The sequence below is a fragment of the Pinus tabuliformis genome, chromosome 1_2, assembly GCF_031772625.1.
Source record: "Pinus tabuliformis cultivar Carrire ecotype Pingquan chromosome 1_2, CPIR1, whole genome shotgun sequence".
Lineage (NCBI taxonomy): Eukaryota > Viridiplantae > Streptophyta > Pinopsida > Pinales > Pinaceae > Pinus > Pinus tabuliformis.
In genome coordinates, this window is record NC_142298.1 from 485552004 (window position 1) to 485573233 (window position 21230).

Consider the following 21230-nt stretch of genomic DNA (forward strand, 5'->3'; position numbering starts at 1 on the left):
CATTTATATACCAGGTAAAGGTGAATATATCAAATGGGCATCGAGTGCAATACATATCAGCAACAAAATACATAATCAATGAGGCTGTAAATGAACTCTAGGGTCCAAAAACAATGTATTAGCTATGGGCTCACTGGCCTACTACTAGTCTACATATCAGTGATCAGCGTGATCACTCCTCATCATGATCAAACTCATCACCACTACTAGACAAGGGATCATCAACATGAGCTACATTAATAATCTAGCTGAGTGTTTGAGGACTCCTAAAACTCCTTTGCAACCTTAGCAGTAGTGGTAGTAGTAGCAGCAGAAATAGACATGAAAACTACAAGTCACTAATCAACATGATCACTCGTGAAACTCATCATTGATTCACTGCTACTAAAAATGGCATCATCAACAAAAAATACATAAACATCATTTTGCTCAAAGTCTCCAGGCTTGGATTGCTCAAGCTTATAATATGGTAGAAATTGAAAAAGTTTAACATGACTAACTAGTGATTTTGGTTTAAGTGAAGGGTTCATCTCCTCATCCTTATTATGTGGTAGAAAAAGATCAGCATCCCTAACCAATTATTTTCCATTCAGTGAAAGGTACATTCTTGTTAAAGCCATGGTAGAGGAGTTCAATAATCAATACCACCAACATCAACAAAGTTCAAAAATAAATGCCACCAACATCAAGGTTCATAAAGGGCTTCATGCTCTTGATCAAATGCCAATCTCATACCCTCATGCATGATAGAATCAAATGGAAACATTGCAAACTCCCAAACCATGAAATCCTGAAAACCATTAAGTCTGCTGAATTTCGAGTGAACTCTAAAATTCTAGTTTCTCCGTATGAAATCCAATGAGGTCGAAGCCACTCTCAAACATATGGAGTCATTTCATGCTAATGTTAAAAATTTAAGTAAAATCCTTTTACTTTAAGAATTTAACATTACCGTTGATTGCTAGCAGGGTTGCGGGGGAGCGCTCCCCCCTTCCCCTCGACCCCCCAATGAACCCGCTCCCAATTCATGCTCCACTCTGGAGCTACTTGGGAGCTAATTGGGATCGCACTCCCTTTATAAGAAAATGTTCCTTGGTTTTTAGGGAGCGATTAGGGGAGCTCCCTAGTCTTTTTTACAATTTCTTTTTTGCAGTGACATTCCAAATGCAATTTTTTTTCAAAGAAACAAATAATTTTTGAGTGGGGCATCCTAATGATCAAGCCTATGGCCTTAGTATTGATCAGGATGTTTGAGAGTGGTTTTGACCTCATTGGATTTCATATGGGGAAAGTAGAATTTTAGATCTCATTCAAAATCCAGTAGACTTATCAGTTTTTTAGGATTTCAGGATTGGGGGAATTGCAATGGTTCCATTGGATTTTGTCATGTATTAGGGTATGTGAAGCGAACAAAGTTCCTTCTATAAATTAATTATTCCAGAAAACTAGGAATATAAAGATATCCATGAGGATACAAATATTATATATTAAATATGAATAAGAATGATGATTTACAAATGAGAACGAGAGGCTTGCTTATATACCAAGCAAGTGTCTCTTCATGAAGAGTCATGTCCTATTAGACATGCCTCTTCAACCTAATTATTAGCTTAACTAACTATTATTTATGATTATTATCTTTTACATTATATTTATATTATTTATATATTTTATTCGTTACATTGCCTTCTTCCTCAAAAAGCTTTGTCCTCAAAGCTTGTCGATGAAAAAGGCTTGATCTCTTTTTCGGCTTCGAAAGTCTTTCTGTCTCGGAATAGTCATCCTTTTCGATACAAGTTGATATGATCTTCTTAGTGACAAACAAAATTGTCGCACTGAGAAGGGATCAGACCATCCCAGATTAATGTTCTGTATAGCATTCTGATCACTAGAATTTTGTAACGACTTGTCCTAGTAGCACTAGGTTGAGGTTACATTACTCTTCTCTGGAACATCAATTTTTTGTTTCAGTTCTGACTGGTTCAAATATGTAGCATGGTTGATTCGTCTGTTCTCATGATTTGGATGTCGATATAAAGTTTTTAGATTTTCTTTTGGCGAAGATGTTGTTGAATTGGTTATGGTACATTTACTTGAGATGTCCATTGTCGGAACTGCAACATCTACGTGTGTCGTTTCTTCAACTAACTTGTCTTCTTGAGTTGTCATATTCACGGGATCGGTATTCGTTCCCTTATTTTCAACTTGAACGGTTGCGACTAGAGATTCTGATACTTCTACTTGAGTGACTTGTTCCAACTTATCTTTTAATGCTTTCTTTTCCTCCTCAAGTTTTTTGGTTTGATTGAGCAGACTTTGATTATGATTTCTCAGACGTAAAAGTTCTTTGGTTTTTGATTCATCAACCTTGTTTTCAGTGTTTTGAATTTTAAGTTTTTCATTTTTTAGATCTCTTATTTGTTCTCATAAATTTTTATTAAGGTTCTTTAAACGTAAATTTTCCTCTTCTTGTTCTAATAAATGTTGCTTGAGTTCTTTGTTTGAGACTTTAGTCTTCTTCACTTGTGCCAGTAATTTTTCGACGTGGTCCTTGAGACGAGAAATTTCTTCGTCCTTTTCCATTATTTCTTTGTAATGTATATCCACAAGATTTTTATGTTCGCGTTCTAACACTTCCTTGCTTTGTTGAATTTTGGCTATTTTGTCATTCTCTTGATTTTTTTGTTGCAATTTCTTGGTACATTGGATTATATCGTTTGGTAGAAGCGATGATGGGCTTTCAACTTGCAATGTGGATTCTGTTTTCTTCATTTCTTTATGCCTTGCCATTAATTCTCTCATTTTTCTTGCTATTAATTGTTTATCTGCATCACTAAGTTCGACTAAGGTAAAAGTTTTGTAACAATTTGTGCAAACAACATTCTGACACTTAGGGTATCCTTTTGAACAAAAAGGACAGAGTGCAAAGAAACCGTTGTTCTCTTTGGACGACATCTCTTTTTTTTTTATATATATAATTTTTTTTTAAATCTCTTTTTATATAAATTCTCTCTTTTCTTTTTGTATATATTCTCTTAATATATAAAATATATTTCCACTTCTCTCTTATAAAAATCTAATATATATATTTCAAATATTCTCTTCTTCTTCTTCTCTTTTTGTTCACTCTTCTAATAAAATTTTTATATAATAATAATTTGTTTTAATATATGTATTTTGTATATAATTATATATTATATATATTATATACTTTTAATTTATATATATTATAAAATTTATATATACTTTTTTGAGACCTGCTTTTCCTTTTATATGTAACTATTTAAGGCTTATATAGTATCCTTTTTTATAATTATAATAATAATTTTTACCTCAGAAAATTTGGATGAAACGTGAATCTTGGTACGGTCAAAATCTTTAGATTTGAACAATTAAAATTATTTAGATCACACCTTTTTTCTCCAATGTTTATCAAAATATCTTTTACTTTTAAAATACCATGGGCAATTACCATGGGTTGTTTCTAAAACCTCGGTTAATGTTCTCCACGTAAAATGTAAAATTTACCACTGGTTTCTAAAACCATGGGCAATTATCATTGGTTTCTAAAATACCATGGGCAATTACCATGGGTTGTTTCTAAAACCTCAGTTAATGTTCTCCACATAAAATGTAAAACTTACCACTGGTTTCTAAAACCACGGGTAATTACCATTGGTTTCTAAAACTGCGAGCTTCTCCACGTAAAAAGTTTTAAATGTACTTGAAAAGATTCCCGGTTATCTTTATTATGCATTTTTTATCAATAACGTAAAACCTTTATATATATATATATATATATATATTTTTTTTTTTTTTTTTTTTTTCAATTTTTTTGTTTGTTTATTCAGAGTATATTATTTCCTTTCCTCTTTTTTTTTTAATATACCCTTCTTCTTTTTTATTTTTATTTTTTTTTTAAATAGTTTTTTTTTTTTTTTAAGCAAATGGCCAAAGACCAAAAAAATGGAGAATCTCCCAATGTGTGGCGAAACACTTCAATTATGATAGCAACAAGGTTGATGATAGATTGATAGCCAAAGGCTTGGTGATCAGCGAAACATGGCTCTAATATCAAATGAAGCGAACAAAGTTCCTTCTATAAATTAATTATTCCAGAAAACTAGGAATATAAAGATATCCATGAGGATACAAATATTATATATTAGATATGAATAAGAATGATGATTTACAAATGAGAACGAGAGGCTTGCTTATATACCAAGCAAGTGTCTCTTCATGAAGAGTCATGTCCTATTAGACATGCCTCTTCAACCTAATTACTAGCTTAACTAACTATTATTTATGATTATTATCTTTTACATTATATTTATATTATTTATATATTCTATTCGTTACAGTATGGAACTCGTATTTAATCAAGAGCACCAATCCCTCTATGTACCTTGATGTTAGTGACATTGGTTGTCGAACTCCTCTATCATGACCCTACTAAAAATGTACCCATTACTCAAACAAAATCTTGACTTGACATGTTATGTTTTGTTGATTTAGGGTAGCATCGGACGTGCTCTAGCCACGAAATTTGGTGGAGAGGTTGGGGCACATGAGATCTCCAATACCCAGAAAGGATTTGGGTAGATTCTAAACAGTTTAGGTGACATTAAAATAATTAATATTTTTAATGGAGATCCTAAGTCTAAACTTAGGGAAAATAAAATATTAATGTGTATTAATATGAAATTGTGTTAGAATGGTCCAAAAGACATGGATCAAGCTAGATCTAATCTTAGCCGTTGATTAGGGACTTAATCTCGGCAGTTGATTTGTCAACGAGGAAAGTATAAGAGGAGGCTTGAGGGTCACTTGGAGAACAAACTGAGGGAGACCAGTCAGTCCAATTTCTGGAGCAGGGTTTGCTGAGAAATTGAACCAGTGGTCTGGAGAGCAGTCAGGAGGCAACAAGTACGGAACAGAGAGACAGGAGATCAGCGTAGAGGCAGACCCAGAGCCAGAGGAAGCCACGCAGAGGCAACAGAGACTGCGCAGAGCCAGAAGGGCCTGCGTCATCCACACAGAGGCTGCGGGAGTGACGCAGAAGGCTAGAGAGGCTATGCAGAGCCTTAGTAGGCTGACGCAGAGGGTTTCAGGAGAAGTGCTGGAAATTTGTCTATTTTTGGGTAAGCTAGTTTAGCACCCTGTTGTAATAGAAAATTGCTGAATAATAAAATCCTCCCTTGCTGCACCGGTTTTCCCACATTGGGTTTTTCTGGGGACATTAGTCTAAAATAACTGTGTCAATGTGTGCATATGTTTGTTTCCATATTACAGTGTGATATCTGCAACAATATTTATTTTAATGTTTGTTGAAGTAATTTCATGAATAAACTTATGATAAAATAAGTAGGAAAAGTAAATCAGTTGCTGCAGTGATAGAATTTTCACATGTTTTTTCTATCCTATGTTAATGCTTAGAAGGTGATATTAATGACAAAGATCCCTATACAGATACATAGGTAATGACAAAGATACCTCTGAATATTAATGCTTAGAGGGTGATATTAATGACAAAGACCCTGATTTTCCAACAGGACTAAAAAATTAGACATTTCTCGTGGCGGCAAGAGGCCCAAGCATTAGCAATAGATAATAGATTTACTTGTCTTTTCTAGTTTCTAGTAGTTTATATAACTGTTGACTCTTTCATATTTATTGTGATATTTTTTGTAAACAATATATGACAATTTAAGTTTGAAGTTTGAAGTTGGCAATGAATTATGAATATGATGCTTCATGAAAGTTGAAATTTGTTTCATTTCATTCCATTTTATAACATTTCATTTCATGTTAGATATTATTTGTTGTATTGGTTACACTTAGCTTACAAGTACAACTTTGGTGATCAATCATGATAAATTGTTAAGTTATGGTATGTTCTATGCTTATATCAGTTTACTTTTCTTTCTTATTATTATGCACAGATTAGCAATCACATGTACATAAAGTAAAGTGCAGATAGAACATTAAACGTGTTGACACCTAATCCGAAACGGATGAGGTGAAGCCGGACAGTCATCTAGAAGATGAACTGATCCGTTTCTTGTGTATATAAATAATAGTTATCTAATGTGAAATAGTCAGTTCAGTATTGCACTCATAAATTGCTGGAGTTACCCTGGCCTGACATGGTATCAGAGCTCAGGTCCCAGTCCCTAAAATAGTGTAACTCCTGCTGAGACTGCGCCCTCTGCTGAGGGATTCCTGAGACTGCTGAGACATGAAGACTGCGCCCGTTGATGCGTTTCTGCTCAAACCTACCTCATTCCATTCAAGAAAAATGGTATGCGTTTCCAGGTAATCGCTGGTGCCTTCATGACTGCGTTTTTTGGTGTATTGATGCAAGCTGAGACTGCGTTTTTAAAAAAAAAAGAGAGCTGTGGGTATATAGAACTATGGTGACTGCGCCTTTAATGCCTTTAATGTATTGAAGCTAGCGTTTAACGTTTTTGAAGAAGCCTGCGTTTTGAAGCTTTGGTGAATGGTGATGGTACTAAGACTGTGGTATTAATACTGTGGTATCGAAAAGCTTCTTATTTGATGCAGCCCCTGGTGTTCAACCCGATGTAACAATACTTGCCTGTCTTACAATACTGTATTGCCCATTCAGATAGCACTGATGACATGGTACCAACATATATGCTCGACAATTCACGTGCTCATGACTGTTAATTTTGTGCCCAAAATTGTCTTTCCATAAAGGCGTTAGTATACCTCTTCGTGTATGTAGATGTGCCCCAGCAGATGAATGGAATACGGCCAACCTTCTGGCTCTTTGATACATTGAGTGACTGCGTTTTTGTCTGCCTTACGTTGTATTGAAGCCGATACATGAAAGCCTGTAATGTATTGTTTGTTGGTGACTGTGGTATATAGTAACTGCGGTTTTTTTGAAGACTCTTGTGATATATATGTGAACAGTGGTATATGGTAACTGCGGATTTTTTTGAAGACTCTTGTGATATATATGTGAACAGTGGTATATGGTAACTGCGGTTTTTTTTTATTGAAGACTCTTGTGATATATATGTGAACAGTGGTATATGCTGAGCGCCCTCATTTTCAAAACAGTGGTATTGATCTTCCATATCAGCTTTCCTGAGTTTTTTAAAAAGAGAAGTTTATATGAGAAGTTTATATGGAGATGCGTTTTTTATAGTGGGAATGCGTTTTATGAGAGCAGTTTATATGAGAGCATTGCTTCTATGTTTCCAGAATGCTTTAGTATTGCTTAATATATATTGAAGTAATATATATTGAAGTAATATATCCTTTATGTGTTTTGAAGTGAATGCATTCAAACATAGTAATATTGCAAACATAGGAAGAAAAATAAAATGCATAAGGCTATGATATAAGGATATTTTTACAGAAGTTTCTGGCAGAGATATTTTTTCAGAAGGATTTTGTTTACAGAAGTTTTTGGCAGAGATTTTTTTTTTACAGAATGCATTCAATCATTTCTATGGTCGGAATAGTTCTCACTGGCAAGGAGAACTATTCTGAATGGTCCCGGATGGTAAAACACACCCTTATCTACAATGAACTGTGGAAAGGAGTGTGTGTTGGAGAAGAAGACAGAGACTCTGTGCAGCCCACATCAGACAAAGAACTCGCCATTTGGGAAAACAAGAACAGCAAAGCCTTTGCATTGATCGCAGCATCTGTAAATGAGGAAGTAAGTCGTCATATTTCATGCTATTCCACTGCCTTTGAAGCTTTACAAAAGCTTAAAGAACTCTATGATACACATTCTGCACTTGAAGTTGTTCAGCTCATGATTAAACTCTTCACTCTTGAACTGAAAAATAATGATCCTCTTGCTCTTGCATCTGAAATAAAGTCTATAATGCATGATATAAAATCCACTAAGGTTGAGCTGGATATCTCTCTTATTGCCTTTCTCAAAGCACTCTATCCTACCTACTCTAACTATCTTGAGTCTTTACAAGCAAATGGAAATCTTAAAAATATAACCTTTGACACTCTTGTGAAAAAGTTTGCTGAAAGAGAGAAAGCCTTTGGAAAGAAAACAGTCCCTGAATCTTCTGAAGAGACTGTTTGTCTTGCTCATAAAGAAAGGCAGCCTGCTCAAGATTCTACAAGAGGAAGAGGTGGACGAAGAGGAAGAGGAAGATACTTCAGAGGCAGGGGGGCAGACATTCTCAAGCAGAAAAGGCAGATTTGCATTGCATTCGCTGCAAACGAAATGGATCACATGATGCTTCTACATGCAAGCTACCATGGGACAAAGTTGAGCAGAGAAGAAATCAGCAGAAAGGTAAAACTGATGACTCAGACAAAGGTAAAGCACCTGAATCTGCACACTATATTGAGGCACAATGTAACATTGGAGTAAATGAAGACTTGTTTAATGCTTCACTTGCTTCTTCAAAAAATGACTGGTTGCTTGATTCAGGAGCAACCTGTCATATGACTCATAGGAGAGATTTCTTTGAAGATTTCACTAACAATGTTGATGGAGCAGTATACTTTGCAGATCAGTCAAAAATCAAGCCATCAGGGCTTGGCACAATCAGGCTTAAACTGCCTGGTCTTCCAGACTTTCTTCTGGATCATGTTCTATATCTCCCACAGCTGAAGAGAAACTTGCTGTCCCTGGTCCACATCCGCCAGCAAGGTCACTCCATTCACATGTTTGATGGCAAGCTTGAGGTAAGAAAGGCATCTGACCACTCACTTGTCATGAGGGGTATAGAAGAAGAAAGACTCCTTAAACTGCAAGGAACCTCTGCTCATGCACAGCATTTCTCATATATTTCTCATCATGAAGAAGGTGCACTTCCATCAAGTTTATTATGGCATGCTAGATTTGGACATTTAAACTATGATAGTCTCCGCTTGTTGAAGAAAAATGGTGTTGCTGGTTTGCCTACAATTCCTAGAAAACATAAACAATGTGATGCTTGCATTCTAGGAAAGCATAGCAAACAGTCTTTTCATGATTCACATTCAAGAGCACATAGGAAGCTTGAACTTATTCATTCAAATTTATGTGGTCCAATGCCTGTTCCTTCTGCAAATGGAAATAAATATATCATGACATTTATTGATGATTACACCAGAATGTGTTGGGTTTACTTATTGAAGAACAAATCTGATGCTTTTCAAACATTTAAGAATTTTCATAAGTGGATTGAAAATGATGCACAATCTCATATTGGGTCTATTCGCACTGATAATGGAAAAGAATATACATCAAATGAATTTGAACACTATCTTCGCCAACATGGGATTAAACATCAAACAACTGTGCCTTATAATCCTCAACAGAATGGTGTAGCTGAAAGAATGAACAGAACAATTTTGAATATGGTACGATCCATGCTTTTCTTCAAAAATGTAAAGACAATGTTTTGGGCTGATGCTGTTCTATGTGCTGCATATATAAAGAATAGATGTCCATCTAGTGCTATAAGAAACAAGACTCCTTATGAATTGTGGTATGGACATGTTCCTTCGGTAAAACATCTCAGGATATTTGGTTCCACCTGTTATGCTTTAATACCAAAGGTACATAGAAACAAACTTGGTGCTAGAAGTCGTAAGTGTATATTCCTGGGGTTTCAAACACATCTAAAGCATACCGCCTTTATGATGAAGTAAATAAAAAGTTTGTTTTATCTAGAGATGTCATTTTTCTTGAATCATCCAAATCTGACAGTGTTGTTGAGCGGCAACTTGATCGCTTGGATAGATTCACAAAACCAAAATCATTCCAAGAGTTTGATAATCAGATTCCACATCTTGAAGGGGGGATTCCTATACTAGATCAACATGTGGAATCTTCTTCTGAAGAACAATCTCCCCTGCATGACACTCCAACAACGGATGATGCTTTAAGTGATGTAATTGATAGAATTGGGAGACTCAATCTTGATTCAGACCCAACTCAATCAATAGAACAACCTGGACCATCTCAGAAAGGTCCCCCAAAGTGGCTGACAAAGACACTTGAAAGTGTTCATCCTGATGAAATTGGAAAAACAGGAACCCGAAATTCAAATCGACAAGATGGAGGTGATGTAGATAACTCTAATTCACCTGTTGATATGGATGTTACTTATGATTGTGAATTGAACTTGTCTACAGATTTTGAACCAACTTCCTTCAAAGAAGCTGCTTCTTATGATGAATGGAAAGAAGTGATGCAGAAGGAGTATGATGCCCTCATAAAGAATGGCACTTGGAAGCTGGTTGATCCTCCATTTGGAACCAAACCAATTGGCTGCAAGTGGGTCTACAAGAACAAGTACAAAGCTGATGGCTCACTTGACAAGCACAAAGCTAGGCTTGTGGCAAAAGGTTTTGCACAGAAAGAAGGGGTCGATTACGAGGAAACTTTTGCTCCCACAGCAAAATGGGCCACCATCCGGACACTCTTTGCACTAGCTGCTCAGAACGGTTGGAAAGTCCATCAAATGGATGTAAAAACTGCATTCTTGAATGGAGATCTAAAAGAGAATGTTTTTATGTCCCAGCCTGAAGGATTTGCTGTGAAAGGACATGAACACAAAGTATGCAAACTTGTGAAGTCCTTGTATGGCCTCAAACAAGCACCACGAGCCTGGTATGAAAAACTAACTGAGCATCTTCTGAAACTCAACTTCAAACATTTTGATCTTGATGATGCAACTTTATTTGTCAAGAAAGTTGGCAAAATAGTTGTATATCTTGTGGTATATGTAGATGATCTTTTAATGACAGGGAACAATGAAAGCTATATTGCATCCATAAAGAAAGAATTAGGAAAAATTTTTGAAATGACTGATTTGGGCTATGTTCATTACTATCTTGGCATTGAAGTAACCCAACATCCAAAGTCCATATTTCTTTCTCAAAAGAAATACATTGGAGATTTGTTATACAGATTTGGCATGACAGAGTGCAATCCCCTTTCTACTCCAATGGAACAAAACTTGAAGCTCACATCTACTGAAGGAAAGGAATTTGAGGATGCAACAAGGTATAGACAGCTTGTAGGAAGTCTCATCTACCTCACTACTACCAGACCAGACATTTCATTTGCTGTTGGAATCCTCTCCAGGTTTATGCAAAAGCCTTGTGAGGGACATTGGTCTGCTGCAAAAAGAGTTCTAAGGTACTTGAAGGGAACTCAAGACCTTGGAATCAAGTATACACAGGTGGACGACTTCAACTTGATTGGATACTCTGATTCAGACTTCGATGGAGACAAAGAAACTGGGGTATCTACTTCAGGATATGCTATGAGTCTTGGATCAGGAGCTGTCTCCTGGAGATCACGCAAACAATCAGTACCAGCAGATTCCACAACAGAAGCAGAATACGTGGCAGCAGCTGAAGCAACGAAAGAAATTGTGTGGCTCAGGAAAATTCTTGAAGATTTGCAAGTAAAACAAATACAATCTACTCCACTCATGATTGATAACACATCTGCAATAAAGTTGGCCAAGAATCCAAAGTTCCATGATCGTACTAAGCACATCAATACTAAATATCATCTGATCCGACATCATGTTGAGGCCAAAACAATCCATCTCCGTCATTGTTCCACAAACGAACAAATTGCAGACATCTTCACCAAAGCGCTTGGAAGAGAAAAGCTTGAAAGATTCAGAACGATGCTTGGACTCACCAACATCCCTTCAGATTAAGGGGGGGAATGTTGACACCTAATCCGAAACGGATGAGGTGAAGCCGGATAGTCATCTAGAAGATGAACTGATCCGTTTCTTGTGTATATAAATAATAGTTATCTAATGTGAAATAGTCAGTTCAGTATTGCACTCATAAATTGCTGGAGTTACCCTGGCCTGACAAAACGATCGACAAAAAACAAGCCAAGACAAGATACACAAGATGTGGCTGCTAGCCAGGGACAAACCCCAATGTGGGGAAACCCTTTGATCAAATCTTCCTATATCTTCAATAATTCAGCAGAGAGAAATAGTACATAAATCTGTTTTACATCAACAGGAGAAAACCCTAGATCAGCCAAACTAGGGCAGACAATATCTTGCAAACCGACCATCAGATCGGCTTGATTCCTTCACCAAAAAATGTGGCCTTCAGAGGAGATCCAGATTCACCTACAACGCAGTTCTGAGAGGCAGACTGATGGTCAATGCTGGTCAAATTTTGGTTCTGCAGTTGCAGCCATAAATTCTGCACCTTCCTTCCACACGTGTGAGAGAAGAGTCTCTTTCTGTGCTGTAGGAGAAGAGCCTATTTTCTGTGTAGGAGAGAGAGAGAGATGTGATGAGTTGAGTGAGTCCAAATGAGGAAAAGGCCTCCTGTATTTATACACAACTGTTGATGATTGAATAAATGGGATTGTTGGGCTTCTGAGCCTACATGAGTTGTAGGTCGGCTTGATAATTATTCCATAATCAAAATAAATTCATATCTCCATAAATACTTATCGGAATCTGATGATCCTTAGATCAATCCTACACCTCTCGACAAGAGGAATCTAATAAAAATATTATCATCCATGAATAAGATGACCCACATGGAGTTTGGCCCTAGTTGCCAATTTTAACACTCCCTCTCAACTAGGGAGAACTCCATCTGCATTCTGTCTGTCGGTTGCTACTATTCATCCATCAAATGCATTGCCCTGTACAACTTGACCCCTGCTCTGCTCTGCTCTATCCTGCCTGCTTTGCTTTGTTCTCTTCTGCCCTGTTCTGATCTACTTTGCTCTGCTCTGTTCTGCTTTGCTCTGCTTTGTCCGAATTATGAAGAGGAAGAAATGATCGAGGATGTATCATACTAACTTAAAGTCAGTCTCAGAGTGTGTACCACTGGTCCCAGACCAGTCTCAACCGACTTGAAGTCAACGTCATAGTGGGTACAACTCCTACCACTGGTCCTAGACCAGTATCATCCTCCATTGACCCAAATTCAGTCTCAGAGTGTGTACCACTAGTCCCAAACCAATCTCAACCGATCCGAAGTCAGCGTCATAGTTGGTACAACTCCTACCACTGGTCCTAGACCAGTATCATTGATCCCAGATCAATGAAGGTCATCCTAGCATAGGGAGTACGGTAGATACAACGATGCGTCCATTGGTACTACTATGGTCCCTATCCTCATTTCCCTACTCATTGATCATATGAGAGGTACTTCCCACGAGTCCCAGACCACATGGGTAAGATGCCTCGATAGGAGAACTAATCAATCCTGTCCTCACAGGAGAACTAATCATCTTGCTACACAATCGTCATGGAGAACACATCATCCAGACCTCACAGGAGAACTAATCATCCTGCTACATAATTGTCATGGAGAACACTTCATCCAGACCTCACAGGAGAACTAATCATCCTGCTACATAGTCATCCTGGAGAACACATCATCCAGACCTCGCAGGAGAACTAATCATCCTGCTACATAATCGTCCTGGAGAACACATCATTCAGACCTCACAGGAGAACTAATCATTCTGCTACATAGTCGCCACGGGTGTCACAGGGAAAGTTTTGATTCTTTTACCCTGTTCGTCATATGTCGCTCCAAGAAGTACCCCGCACCCCCACGGAGCTCTTAGAGCTCAATACATCATATAGGACCCTCATCAGAGGGTTTTTGAACGACACCAAGTCGTTCTCGGAAAGTCAAAAATTTGACCTTTCCTAGGGGCTTTGTCAGAATGTCGGCGACCTGTTTATCTGTACCAATATGTTGGAGCCTTATTGCTCCTTGCTGCACCATATCTCGAATATAGTGGTACCTGATATCGATATGCTTGGAGCGATCATGAAATACGGGATTCTCTGACAAACGAATCCCACTCTGGTTGTCACATTGGATCGCGGTGGTATCCAATGTAAATCCAAACAGCTCACTAAAGAGCCTTCGCAACCAGACTCCCTCACAGGAAGCCATGCTAGCAGCAATATACTCTGCCTCGGCAGTGCTCAAAGCCACCGACTTCTGCTTCCTGCTCATCCAGGATATCGAAGCAGATCCCAAGGAGAAACAACACCCAAAAGTGCTCTTACGATCCACCACACTGCTTGCCCAATTAGCATCAGTGTATCCAAGTAGTCTCACATCTTCGACAGTGTATCTTAACCCATATGTAATTGTGCCATGAAGATATCTTAATAGATTCTTGGCACCAGTCCAATGTATGTGGTGAGGTTCAACCATATGTTGACTCAACGTGTTGACTGCGAAGCATATATCTGGACGGGTGTTCACTAAGAACATTAATGCTCCGATGAGTTGACGATACTTGGTGGCATTTCGTAAAACAGGTCCAGCAGCGCTACCGCTTAACTTTTTCAAGTCAAGCTCCATCGGGGTAGTTACAGGCTTGCAGTCCACCATACTGAATCTTTCCAATATTTTCACCACATATTTTCTTTGAGATAGGAAAATTCCCCTTGGCTTTTGCCAGACTTCAAGTCCTAGGAAATAGTGCATTAGTCCTAGGTCCTTCATTTCAAATTCAGAAGCCAACTCCCTCTTACATTTGTGAATGAGAGGGTCTGCACCTGTTAGGAAGAGGTCATCCACATACAGCACCAGTATGAGAGGTTTGTCATCTTCAACCGTAAAGTAGAGGTTAGGGTCGGCTTCACTCCTAGTGAATCCCAGCTTCATCAAGTAGCTGTCGATCCTCTCATACCATGCTCGGGGTGCTTGCTTCAGCCCATAGAGAGCCTTCTTCAACCTGCATACATGAGATTTTTGATCATAAATCTCAAATCCTTTGGGTTGCTCTATGTAGACCTCTTCTTTGATCAAACCATGCAAGAACGCAGTCTTGATATCCATCTGATGTAGGTTCCATCCTTATGAAGCCGCAAGGGCTATGATCGAGCGAATGGTGGTATATTTGGCAACAGGTGCAAATATCTCGTCATAGTCACTACCTTCCTTCTGGGAGAAGCCATGAGCGACAAAACGAGCCTTATATTTTTCCGTACTTTCTTCTGCTGCATGCTTTATCTTGTAAAGCCATTTAGAAGTGACAATTGTCTTGTCTTGGGGTCTGGGAACTACTTCCCAGACATCATTCTTCATAATAGACTCATACTCTTCAGTCATAGCATCTTTCCATACTTGATGCTTGACGGCATCTGAGAATGATGAAGGCTCATTTTGTATGATCGTGCTCATGATGGTCAGGTATCCTTTATACTTGTTGGGTTTCTTACTTTCACAGAAGGTTCCTTAGGGTGCAGTGTGTCCTTCAGCATCATCAAGTAGCCCCCTAAGGCTCAGGTGGATCAATAGGATCCATGGGTTCTTCCACATCAGGCATTGTTACATCATCCTTTTCTTTTGGTTCCCTGGTGGCGGCTTCTTGAGAGTTCCTCAAAGTCGGAAGATTGTCCACCTTGTTGAGGGCCATATCTTCGTCAAAAGTGACATCATGACTAATTACGACTTCCCTTTAACCGGCTACATAGATTCTATAGCCCTTAGTATTTTCTCCATAGCCCACGAAGATTCCTTTCTTTCCAGATGCACCCAGTTTATTCCTTTTCTCTTTCGGCACATGAAAATATACAAGGCTTCCAAAAATTCTAAAATGAGATACGTCAAGCTTCTTACCGGTGAACATTTCTTCAGGAGTCTTGGAACCCAATGCTTGATGAGGGCATCGGTTTTGTACATATACGACGATGTTTGTAGCTTCGGCCCATAGAAACTTCGGAAGTCTTTGATCATGGAGCATGGCACAAACAACTTCCACAATCATACGGTTCTTCCTTTCTGCCACACCATTCTGTTCAGGAGTATATGGTGTAGTAGTCTCCCTCTTGATGCCAGCCTCTTTACAAAAATCATGGAACTCGTTAGATTCATATTCAGTCCCATTATCAGTCCTTAAGATTTTGATCTTCTTTTCGGTTTGATTCTCGATCAAGGCTCTGAGGTGTCAAAACCAAGAGAACACTTCATCCTTCTTTTTCAAGAAGTATATCCACGTCTTTCTAGAATAGTCATCTGTAAAAGTAAGGTAATATGAATATCCTCCCAAGGAGTTCACAGGCATCATACCAGATATGTCTGAGTGAACCAGTTGTAATATATCGGAGGTCTTGCTTTGGCTTGAGGGGAATGGTCCCCTTTTGAGCTTTCCTTCGGCACATCCTAGACATACACCTTCTTTCTCTACTTAGAATTCGGGCATCCCTGTTACCATTTGTCTTACTTCGGGTAGAACTTTGTAATGAAGGTGGGCAAACCTCCGATGCGAAAGTTCGGACTGAAGAGATGTGTCACAAGACATGACACCTAGTGGACTTCCACCGACCTGATATAATGAATCAACTCGAAACCCAAAAGTGAAGGCATCTTTAACATTATTTTTCCATATACGTACCTTACCATCACTGAAGGTTAGCTTGTAGCCTTTGTCTTCCATTGCCGAGATGGACACTAGGTTCTTTTTGAGGTCAAGTACATATAATACATCTTGTAAGTGGATCATATTACCTTGATTCAATTTGAGAGAGACATTGCCTACACCTTTCACGGGATATTTCATATTATCTCCAAGGACAATTTCCAGGTTAGTTTCTTTCTCTATCAGATTATGGAGAACTTCTTTGTAACCAGTGAAGTGCCTTGAGGCACCACTATCAATGAGCCAAATTCCCATTGAGTCCGAAGGAGTAGAGGTAGATAGAGCAGTTGGTAGATAATATTCATCATGTTTATTTTCAACAATGTTGGATATATACCTGGAATTTCTAGCCTTCTTGAATGGTTGTCCCCTTCGTTGATTTCCAACACTCCTTTTACCTTTGCTATTGAATTTGCCATTCCTTTGATTACCATGAGAGGGATTTTGATCATCGTCCCGGTGTGAGTCCTTTCTATCAGGGCACTCCCTTGCATAGTGACCTACTTTATCGCAAATGTAACATCATCCTTTTCTACCACCCTTAGTTCCAACCTTTCTTTTGATTTAGTCCCGAAATTATTTCTTTTCTTAGCATGAGAAGAAAAGGCAACAGGAGGACGTTTAGGCATGGGCATTTCTTGCTCTTCTACCCTTGTTTCTTCTTGAATGCATCTAGCCATTAATTCCTCGAAACCAGGAATTACATTATTGTTCAGAAGCGTAGTCCTGAACACGTACAATTCGGATGGTAATCCTCCGAGAGTCGTGAGTGCCATTTCCCTATCAGTAATAATCTCCCCAGTAGATAGGAGATCGTTCCTAATCTCAATGATTCTTAAGAAGTATGCTTACATACTCTCATCTTTTGCCTTCTTAATTTCCTTCAGCGTATTTCTAAGAAACAAAACTTGATTTGCATCATTAACTTTAAATAAAATCACCAGTCTATCGTAGATTTCCTTGGAACTGTTCAGGTCGGAGATGTAGGCCACCAAGCGCTTGTCGATAGAGTCCTGGATGATCTTCTTTGTTTTGACTTCGCCGGTTTTCCATTTGTTCCTGGCAGCAGCAGGGGCATTTGATGGAGGCTCGACAATATTGTCTCTCACATGGTCCAACACTCCTTGATCTTCTAAGGTTAGATCAAGAGACATCTTCCATCCGTGATAGTCAGCTTTCTCACAGAGCTTGTCTTCGACAAGGAGGAGTGTTGAGGACCCCATAGTTCTTTTAGGATAGCCTTGCCAATCTTCTCTTCAGTGATTGTTCTTGCTCTTGCTCGGGCTTTGTCTTCACCTCAGCTCTGATACCATGTTAAGTTATGGTATGTTCTATGCTTATAGCAGTTTACCTTTCTTTTCTTTCTTATTATTATCCACAGATTAGCAATCACATGTACATAAAGTAAAGTGCAGATAGAACATTAAACAATTGACAGAAAACAAGCCAAGACAAGAGACACAAGATGTGGCGGCTAGCCAAGGACAAACCCCAATGTGGAGAAACCCTTTGATCAAATCTTCCTTTATCTTCAATAATTCAGCAGAGAGAAATAGTACATAAATCTGATTTACATTAGCAGCAGCAAACCCTAGATCAGCGAAACTAGGGCAGACAATATCTTGCAAATCGACCATCGGATTGGCTTGATTCCTTCACCAAAAAATATGGCCTTCAGAAGAGATTCAAATTCACCTACAACGTAGTTCTGAGAGGAAAACTGATGGTCAAAGCTGGTCAAACTTTGGTTCTGCAGTTGCAGCCCTAAATTCTGCACCTTCCTTCCACATGTGTGAGACAAGAGTCTCTTTTTGCACAGTAGGAGAAGAGCCTCTTTTCTGCGCAGGAGAGAGAGAGAGAGAGAGATGTGATGAGTTGAGTGAGTCCAAATGAGGAAAAGACCTATATTTATACACAATTGTTGATGATTGAATAGATGCGATTGTTGGGCTTCTGAGCCTACATGAGTTGTAGGTCGGCTTGATAATTATTCCATAATCAAAATAAATTCATATCTCCATAAATACCTATTGGAACTAGATGATCTTTAGATCAATCCGACACCTCTCGACGAGAGGAATCAAATAAAAATATTATTAACCATGAATAAGATGACCCACATGGAGTTTGGCCCTAGTTATCAATTTTAACATGAATGTTATATATTGAATTTTGAAAGCTTGAAACTTTAAGATTGATGAATCATGAGACTCAATAGGTTGTATGTTTACTATGTTACTAACTTGTGGATGTGGTTGATGAAGATTATAACTTCTAGATGATTGTTGTTATATGGTTCAATCTATGTTTTTTATGCTTTTTATATCCAATTCATCATTCTACATGTTTTTGTTGACATATATGCATGAAAATATAAAAATTATAAAAAATATATATATTATATAAAAAAAGCTCCTTGAATCACTCCCAAACCGGAAAGTTCCGAAAATGTCACTCCCATTCCTGGTCCCCGTTTTCTCTCCTGCTCCCAAGTAACCTTGATTGCTAGTGTTGCTAAGGTTGATATGTGTGAAGCAAATGAGAGGGGAGGCATGCTTTTCTTAGAGGGGTTGTTTTTGGAGGGAAACAACTCCAAATTTCCCTCAAAACTCACAAACTGCGTTCTGTGGGGTCCGTAGCTACCCTGGCAATAAACTGGTTGATTTATGAAGGAACCAGCTGGTTTATGCGAAAACCAGTCGGCTCCTTCATAAACCAGCTGGTTGATGGTTGGTTAGAACAAAAAACCAGTGCGCCGCTCAGAAAACCGGGGTTTTCAACCGGTTTGATGGCCAGGGCTAATGAACTGGCTGGTTTATGGGAAAACTGGTCGGTTCCTTCATAAACTGGTTGGTTGATGGCCAGTCAGACCAAAAAACCAGTCCGCCGCTCAGAAAACCGGGGTTTTCAACTAGTTTGATGGCCAGGGCTAATGAACCGGCTGGTTTGACCAGTTTCCGGTTCAGACCAGCAGGTTTTGAAAACTATGAATAGGACAAAATGAGGGAGGTTTTTCACTGGGCAGCAGTCTACAATGAACTTTCTTCCTTTCATAGCAACCTGTAGAGAATCCCCATTTTCTATAATTTGGACTTGTTGGATGGTTAATTACGTTTTCTGGATGTTGTGTTTTGTATATCTTGAGAGCTGTAGCCAAGTGGTCATTCACAGTAAGTCTATTTCCATTTGTCCCATTCACTTGATCCAGGAATCCGTTTGTGGGGTTTTATAGAGGCTTCATGTCATTTGTTATTAGCTTCATCCATATTCTTTTTATCTCGATTCAATAGCTTCTTTTTACTGATTGAAGGAATTATCATTATTTATTATCAGCTCCATATATATTATCAGTTATTTCAATTAAGAGCTTACTTTTTCTGCTTGAAGGAAATGATGCAGGGACCACCTCCCCCCCACGGGTTGATTCCATCTTTTGCAACTCCTCAGCAGGGTCAACAGCCTAAACACCGTGGTATATTTCTAGCCACAGCTCCTGTGTTAATGTCAGAGTTGTCAGGATAATTTGAATTTCCTTGACTATGTTGTTTTTTAGTGTACAAAATCTCTATAGGAAATATGAACCTTTTTATTCATTATCAGTGAAGAATTAGCCCAAATTTCCCAAGCATGGAATTGTACATTCAACTGCTGCTGCTGCAGCATGATTTTAGTATATTGAGGCTTGGATTGTATTAGACCTGCATGAGTGGACATTTAATACTTAATAGCTTGGAATCCGTATCTTTCATATTTTTCGGTTATTCTGTATTACGCCATATTATAAATACAAATAGATTTTGTATAAGCTGAAAGAGCAACTCTCTATTAAAGGTTAAAATTAAGTTCGTTTATTTTTTAATTCAGTGCTCAAAGAAGCTGACATTATTTTACTTGCACTTTGGCATGTAGGTGGCAGTTGACCTTTGTTTAGTATGCTTTACTTCAAAGGGGTTCATTCACTTTCATATAAGTTATGCAAAGCAAAAGGAGAAATTCGGTGAAGGCGCAAAAAGGTTTTTTCAATTATATTCAAATGTTTGTAATTTTTTACTTAATTGAATAATCTATACACCTCTGAAAATATGTAGAAATAAGAGTGTGCCCACTTTTCAATAAGAGTGCAACGCGATCATTTACTCTCTCTATCCAATATCCATTTAAAATGAGCCATTCAAATTAATTTAAATATTACTTGAACTTACGCATGATCTAGGACCGCCATTGAATGCTTAAAGCGTTAATTGATTGCCCATACAATCGCGTTAATTGACTTGACCTACTACTGAATAGTAAAGCTCTATGCATCTGCGATGGCACCTGGTAGGCCAATGATGAAGCTATAAAAATGTGAGCCGTCACTAACGGAGTGGAAACAGAAGCAGTGGGAAAAAATATTTTTCGTGGAATAAATTATTTTTTTCTTGTGAAGGAATATTGAAATTTTGAACCAACTGTTGTGAAGCCAAGGTAGTTGGGAAGACATCCCCTTAATATGTTTCTAATAAGAATACCTTTTTCCATTTCATATAATACAATGGTTAGTTAACGTCTACTCGGTTATTTGAGGTCTTGTCTTGGAACAAAGTGTTTGTGGAAGTAATGTATTGAAAGTTTGAGTTTAATGACCCTTTCTTGTCAAAAATTCCGCAGCTTTCTAAAACTAGGAATTAAGTATGAAGTAGATGATACTGTTTCATTAAACTAGTAGTTTGTCATAGAAGCTTCTTTTCTGTGTTAAAATTGTTTCATTTAATCACTAGATATAGTGGTTCCCAGCTTGCCTGCCTTTCAGTAGTACTCCATCTTAAAGTTAATATATACACATATATATCAACCG

At 38.1% G+C, this 21230-nt stretch overlaps 1 protein-coding gene across 11 annotated transcripts in view; it reads left to right on the forward strand.

Moving 5' to 3' along the window:
* LOC149206449 (polyadenylate-binding protein-interacting protein 3-like) overlaps positions 1–21230 on the forward strand; it is a 338082-nt gene that overhangs the window by 314985 nt on the left and 1867 nt on the right. For 9 of the 11 annotated variants that reach the window (XM_089395426.1, XM_089395432.1, XM_089395433.1 and 6 more), the window contains 2 exons: positions 19781–19865; positions 20303–20406. In XM_089395426.1, the coding sequence (XP_089251552.1) occupies positions 19781–19865; positions 20303–20313 (96 nt within the window). In that variant the 3' untranslated portion in view covers positions 20314–20406. Of the gene's footprint in view, positions 1–19780; positions 19866–20302; positions 20429–21230 lie in introns of all 11 variants that reach the window. The other 2 variants (XM_089395431.1, XM_089395428.1) reach the window with 2 other exon arrangements.